We start from the raw sequence: 7,692 nt of genomic DNA, 5'->3' as shown, positions 1-7,692 counted from the left end.
GTGTCTTTCGTCACATTTATATCCTTCATTATAAGAAAAATATGCAAGCTTTATTGTAAACCAATGCTCTATTTTTATAACATACAGGCTTATTCTATTCTCGCAATCGAGATGTCTCGACGTCGAGGTGAATATTACGAAGGAAAAATAGTTTTACATTATAACTAACCTTCCGTGCTTCTAAAAGCGGTTTCGAGGTGTCCATATAAATGTGTCAAGTAGTAGAGTTTTACCCATGAAAGCTTCCACGTGGCTTTCAATTCAAGCCAGCTCTTCTCGATATCAAACCCCTAGCGGGAAATGCTTCAAAAGGGGTACTTTATTAATTGGTTTTGTGAGTTGACGCATACTGCAATTTTCGATGTTCGTCTCGATTGACATTTTCTTCCGGACTTCTAAGACAAAAAGCATATTTCAAATAGCAATCGAGCAATCTCGACTCGAATCGAATAAAGTAATATAATAGAATAAGCCCCACGATTATGTTTCGTACAACGTCGGATATTCAAGCCATGTCTCCAGATCATGTATAGTTTGCAAGTAGTTAGGTTAGAATAGCATACAAATTAAAAAAAAACTTGTACAAATATTTTAACTGTTTTGGAGTCAACGAAGACTTGTGGGCGGTCATGGTACAGTGGTTAATTCATGCGAATCAATACTATGCCTGTCATGGGTTCAAGCCTCATATGGATTCCTCCAGTAACAAGGAATAACTATTTGGTTGCGTGATACTAAATAAGTCTCGAAAGCCTATATAGGAAGACATGATAACGCAGACATGATGTTATACCAAATAGAAGAAAAAGAAGAAGATTTTAATTATTATTTTTGTTGTTGAGAGATCGTTCCATATTGCTAATTTTTAACCTTTTCAATACAACACTTATTCCCACGTGAATTAAAATGCGACGTGTAAGATCATTGTGGATCTTCTCTGCTCTTGCATTGATTACCCTACTCTGCTCGTTTGAATCTACCTTTACGCTACTGCTCTAACTCGTCGAACACAGGATCTGATCGTCATTGGTGACCGCCAGTCAAGTTCGGGCCACCACGATTCTTTTTATGTAATGTGTCGTGAATTGATTGCTGCGTGTCGTACATTTCAAAAAGAATTGTTGCGTACTGAGCTCCTTCGTCATGCATGCTAGCTTCTTGTGTGTTTTTATCGCTGTCTTTAGGTTGAGACTTAGTGTGTAAATGTATTCGAAAGGATCAATAAGGTATATTAAACTGAATAAATGAAAAATGAAAAAGATAGTTTCACAAAATGAAATTTTACGAATTGTTAAATGTATTTTAAAATAAGTTTTCTATTTATCAATGCAGGATTATTTCGATTTCAAGCTTCAACAAAGTCGTATTTGTTTCATTTAATGATTTGCAACATATGTTATGGTTCACACATACAAAAAAAAATCTATCAACAAGACACACTTCTACTAATATTTACTGAGCTCAAGGCCCTACGGAAGATGCTGCCATTCGTGTGGCAGCAATTTGTTTCCGTTGTGGACGCTTGGCTCAAGGAAAAAATCATTAACATTATTATCCTTCCGAGGGTATGGCACGGTTGTACGTCATCACCCACTACTGTTAAAGTATACATTGATGAAAGGAGGCAAAAGGTGAAATATCCTGCTGATGCCATTTTGACGGCTACATTCCAGTGCTCGGATTGCTATACAGTATATATATATCCACAACTACAAGGTCACGGCAATAAATTCGTCGTGCGTAGAAAACGGTGTCGATAGTTCAGTGACCTTGAGAGATCCTGTTTTTGTCTCGTGGCTCGGCCTCTATCTGATACTGTAAATTCAGTCATTATTTTTGAGAGCAGGCAAGACCATCCACCGGTCGTGTGACCATCCGATGATAGAATGTGCGAGTATATAGAGTCGTGTGCATCTTTACCCACAGGCCTATACGTTTAGAATAGTGATCCCACCTAGCGGGAAGTCCGGGCGGATCTAACAAGGACAGTTTGGAAACGTTTGCTTTGTAACTTTTAATTTGTTTTGAACAAACTAATAAACAAATAAAGAATCACACACTGCGTGTGCGTAGAGCATCGACATGTTTGGTAGAAATCATACACCTTTTAAAAATGATAGTTTACCTTTGATTGATTTCCATCTATGTAAGATTTTACTCATGGATAGAAAGTATGGCTGATGATAAATTTCGATAGAATAAACATAAGTCTTGAGATGCAAATGTCAATGATCCATAGAGTATTTTTACTGAGCTTAAACTCCTGGTGAGTCAATGATCTTGCTCCAAACCTCCAAATCTCCAATCTTGTTCGGCTAAGAAAAATCGCACTTTTTATTGCGAATGGTATGGAATGGTATCGCCTTGTATGTACAAAATCATGAAGCTATATTTGATTTGTAGTTTAGAAAGCTATATTCTTAGAATATCTTCAGTCAAATTTAACATCAACTACCATCTTATTTTGTACAAACCCCTTAGAAAGGAAGAGAATGAGAAAATCAAACAAGAAGTCTTCTTGACGGATTATTTTATCACTTTATTAGGCATATTTTATCATAAACCTCCTAAATTTTCAAAACGGTTCTCAGAGTGTCTAAGGTTAATTTGACTCATGGAAATGTTTGCCACCATCAAAGCTCGTGCCCAAAAGTCCCAAATAAAATATTGTTTACTGGTGTATATTTTCAAATATTTTAATTTTTATGATTAGATCCTTTATAAATAGGTCTGATCTGGCTGGATGCCTTACCGTTGTAGCAAATATGACGTATCGGTAAATAGAGAAGCGCTTGTCCTACCTATTGTACCTTAAGTATTAAATCTTTGCTCAGCGAACCACAGGGAAGCCTAAATCGTTCCCTTGATAAAGTAGAAAAAGGCGAAGGATCAGACAACGGGTATGAGCGGATTTTATTGGCATCATCACGAGTGTAAACTAATAAAACTATCGCTGGAACACCATCGAGCTTTATCGTTCGTGTGCCTGTACAACATTTTAAAGTTTTACAGAGTGAGAACGATACTCAATCTATTCCCATCCCCATATAAACGGAAAGCACCAGAAAATTTTTATTTTTACAACAGGTAAAGCAATGTATGGTTAATGCCTTCTGTATTTTTAAAATATTTTAAAAAAATATCGGAGTTGTTATAATTTAAAGGAAACAAAATTTTGAGAATTGCTTATGCGCCAAGTATATATTGTTTTTTCTCCAAAATAAAACAAAAACACACGATGATTACCACACTGTAACCAACTATCTTTTGAAAAGCAAAAATGGTTTCAATGATGATGTTTTGTTTAAAGTTTATGTTATGTTTTTAATATGAGTATGTAATTTTAGTTTTTGTTTATTACTATTTTTTACAACAAACATCAAAAGAACATTTTGTCTCTAAGCAACATATTATTATTTTACAAAAACTTTATCTATTCAATGCTACGTTAAATTATCGCCAGGAGCTTTCAATAATACACTATCTCCAATTCATAGCATTAATTTACGTCAGTACTTTTTCGCATTTCCCTCAGTTTCATTCATTCTGGATGATCGGCGTCAAAACTGAAAAAATCGTAATCAGCGCATTTTTAAGACGTATGGCGTTTGACTTAGTCACTACGTTTAGATAATATGTTGATATTAACTGAGCAATTTATGAATAATCTATCACCTTCTACGTATTTTATTATTATTTGTTATAAAATTCCATTTCATAATGTGATGCCACAAAGCAACACAAAAAAATCATTAATCAGTTTACAGGATCAAAAACAACCCGGCTAAAAAATAAACCAACCATATACTCTAATACAGCTAATGATCATAGCACATACATATGCAGCAGGAAAGACATATGCAAAACATATCTTAATAAAAAACAATGTTGTAATGACTTCCCTTCGGTCAAACCAGCTAAAAATCGCAACAAAAACATTCAAAAGTATTTCGGGCCACAGCAAATAAAAAAATATGTCATGATTAAAATTATGTGGCGACTGTCACGCTACATAAACGTTTTATGGTCCGAACCAAATACATGTTCGTCTTTGGCGGAACTACAATTTAATTATGTTTAGCACTCTAACGTTCGCATATTCCAAGAAAAACGATGATGATAATGGTCTTCTTAAAAATCGAAATTATCAGAATAATATTAGTTAAGCAACCAAATGAATTCTAAGAACACTATATATCTTATTTACATTTAATCCACCTGATATGGAATTGACATGTCGTGTTTGTATTTCATGCAATTGCCCTGTTTATTTTTACATGAACATTACACTTGCCAAAATTGCAACCATTCGTAGAAGTGATTTTATTCAACAGGTAATTCGATCGGATTAACTTCTAAGCCCGTACGTCCGCCTATCATGACTACTTATGCACTGTTTTAACTTCCAAAACGCCCTTGCTGTGCTAACTGTGAGGCGATTATCGCGTCCTAAGCTGTCACTGTGGCATATTTTACTCGCCTGTTGTTAATTCAATTCAAACGCCTGTGGCAGTACATAACTGTCTCCGTCAAACGCCACCCCTGCCGAACGTTGAAACTGCATGAGACTTTTCTTTCTGTACACCGTTCATAGGATACACTTCATAACATCCCACAACCGCTGAGGGAAATGATTGTCCCCTCGTATAGTTTCCTATTCTCTTTTATCTTTTTCCTTCTATAGACGCAATGCAAAGGTGAATATCCAAAAACACATATGGTGAGCATTTTGCTTCACACGTTGGTTCTTTGAAAAGACATATACTTTGCAAGCTTCCTCTATGCCACGCAGCTCACAGTTATTGATACTCGCGTCGAGTAAAGCGTGAATATGAGTAAAATACACTTTACCAAAAATGAAAAAAAAAAAAACTTCGCCCTATGACAGCTGTGTTTCTAGTAGAATGTGGCTAGAAAGTGTGCCTTTTAGGGTGAATTGCTCAAAGATTTCTAATCATGTTAAATTCAACGCGTGTAGAATCGTACTTTTAAAAAAGAGAGTGATTATTTCTTCCTATTTTTATTTAATAATTACAGATTTTGTGCTACAATTATTATCACATTTAATTAAGCTCTAGGACTACAACTAATTCGCCACAACATAAGTTTCTTGAGCAACATTATATTACATGGTTTTTGTTGATTTCTCATGTAAGACTCGGAGATGAAATGTAAGTTGCAATTGTTTGATGTGGATGATGCCCGTTGTATAGGCCACTAGAAATAGGACCCGCAGTTTGAAAATTATGTTGCGGATAATTAGAATAATTTTGCATGTAATAATACTGGTTATGTGAGTAGTGTGAATGAGGATACGACCAGCCGTCCATCATTTGCTGATCACAATGACGGCCTACCTGTTGAGTAACAGTACTAGCCGACGTATTCATCGACAATGGTTGCGAATCAGACGCAGTATGATGTTGTGACTGAACTGCTACGATAGATTCTAAAGATTGCTGTGGTATTTCACCTTCATATGTCAGATCTGGTGTATTGGCCGATGCTGAATTGTCCTTTTTTTCCTTCATGCGGCGATTTTGGAACCAAATCTTGATTTGCCTTTCGGTGAGCTTCAACATGCTAGCAATTTCGATACGACGTCTCCGATTAAGATACCGATTGAAATGGAACTCCTTTTCCAATTCTACCGTTTGGTTACGGGAATAAGACTGTCGAGTTCGTTTAGATGATTCTTTAGGATGATCTGTGGAAGGAAAGGGAAAAGTTAGTTGGAGATCATCATTTTTATTCATCTAAACATACCTTCATGATCGCTATTTTGGGTCCAAGAATTACTCTCTACTCCTTGAGATGAGATTGCACTTTCCATATTCTTTGGAGAAAGGGGTGGAGTGCTAACGCCATCATACTTTGGTGTGGCCGTAATTTGGCGCAGACTATTTAACGTATAGTCCACACATTGCATCGTTACTATATCTTGCTTGGACGAATTATCCAACAAGCTATCAATGCTATCATCGGTTTTGTTGGGTGATAATGGTACAATGTCAGGAACAATGCGGTCACTTGCAGCAGGCGAAAGAAAGCCATTATTATATCCGAACGTAGCTTCGATGCGACGACTAGATTCGTTCGTCATGGAATGAGCATAATGAGGGTTGTACTTTAGTTTTTTGGCTGGATTAGTTAGCAGTGCTCTTAGTGCTGGAGAATCTTTTTCATTATCGTTTGTTTCTTTCTCACTGATCTTTCTTTTCATGGCAGGTGGTTTGATGGTCTCACAACTCTTCTCGCAAGACTTTTTTTCCACATTAGAGCGTTCGACTTCAGTTGGTTTGTAAACGTATTCTTCGAGATGTTCTTGTGCGCCACACAAACTATAATGGGCAGTGGTTTGATACGGATAGCCGTAATAACTATCAAACTGATTTCCATAATTTTCTAATTGGTGATGTCTAGTATGTAACGAATTCGAGCTAAATTGCTCATCATGGTTATATTGCGCCGTAGCCGAATATCCATAAGCTGAAGACGATATGGATGATATGTTTTGAATTTCCTGTTGTGACTGCTGCGCGTATTGTGAGTTTTGCAAGAGTTGCGATTGTGGTATACTCATATTACTGTCACTATATTGAAGTGCTGTTTGATAATAATTTGGAATAAACTGCTCTGGCCCACGTTGAGAATAGTTGTAACACGAGTTATAATAGCTGGATTGATACTCATTGTACACCGAATGTGCTGCTGCCATGCTTTCCGATTATAACGTTATATTCTCACTCACTTTCACAAGAATTTTCAAAACTTTTCTGTTGATTCAACTATTTGGTCTTATCACATACGATATTCAGTGACGAATGAATGTTACATCGGCGTGGCAGTTGATTTTTGTCATCGAATTCTCTACCTTTACGTTTTGTCCAGCTTTTCGCGTCTAGGGCAATAAAATCCAGTGGCACACGACCTAACACAACACACGACTGGCAGAAAATAAATACAATAAATGTGTGTGCATCCTTTGCTCTCACGTTCACTTGGACTCTCCGAAGGGTACATTCTGCAACAAGAATAATCGTAGGAAAACGTAGGCAAGCACAGAATAGAATGATATTTTCCCCTTCGCCCTGGGTAGCACCGATGATTACCCTAATCCTAATGCGGATGCAGTACCCATAAATGCACATGTATGAGTCTATAGTATATAACAATATTCGGCATAAGGGATGTCTAGAATGTATATAATATTGAGGCTCAGATACATAACCATTTGCACCCACGAATTATGTATTTTAATTTTTCTGAAAGAATTTTAAAATTCTTGAAACCAGTAACGTTACGCCAAATAGAAGAAGAAGAAGAAACCCTGTAAACTTTGATAGTGTTCAATGTGAAAGCATTTTATGTTACCTTGCAATAAAATGCTTTCGTCCGATGCTGTGATATGTTCTTCTTTTTAGAGGAGTGATGCATTACGCTTGAAGTAGGTCCATAACTAAAAATTAAAAAAATAAACAAATAAAATCTTAATACAAAGATGTAAACGAGACGGAGGCATTACCATGGTTTCTAATGTTTTTATTTTTTCTCATAAAAAAACACCTGTTACGTTAACATGTGCACATGAACTCTCATTTAAACAAGATATTTCAGCGAGTTTTTAAATTATCGTTTTTCACGCTTGGACTGCTATCGACGTTGCACATTGAATCGTTATAGTAAGCATAA

The 7,692-nt window shown here is 36.2% G+C and overlaps 1 protein-coding gene across 1 annotated transcript; it reads right to left on the bottom strand.

Annotated features, from left to right (window-relative positions):
• Positions 1–5,147: 5,147 nt before the first annotated feature.
• On the bottom strand, positions 5,148–6,718 carry LOC120908579 (segmentation protein fushi tarazu). The gene is made up of 2 exons (XM_040319751.1): positions 5,812–6,718; positions 5,148–5,728 (listed from the first exon to the last, which is right to left on the bottom strand). The coding sequence occupies exons 1-2, from the start codon at positions 6,716–6,718 to the stop codon at positions 5,148–5,150; spliced, it is 1,488 nt and encodes a 495-aa protein (XP_040175685.1).
• Between the last annotated feature and the right edge of the window lie 974 nt (positions 6,719–7,692).

The sequence above is a fragment of the Anopheles arabiensis genome, chromosome 2, assembly GCF_016920715.1.
Source record: "Anopheles arabiensis isolate DONGOLA chromosome 2, AaraD3, whole genome shotgun sequence".
Taxonomy (NCBI): domain Eukaryota; kingdom Metazoa; phylum Arthropoda; class Insecta; order Diptera; family Culicidae; genus Anopheles; species Anopheles arabiensis.
The sequence above is the reverse complement of the archived record's forward strand: the minus strand, read 5'-3'. Positions and strand labels throughout refer to the sequence as shown.

Coding starts and splice junctions, on each gene's coding strand:
- LOC120908579 (XM_040319751.1), bottom strand. CDS start 6,718: ATGGCAGCAGCACATTCGGTGTACAATGAGTATCAATCCAGCTATTAT. Junction 5,729..5,811: donor GGAAAGTGCAATCTCATCTC/AAGGAGTAGAGA, acceptor ATCTCCAACTAA/CTTTTCCCTTTCCTTCCACA.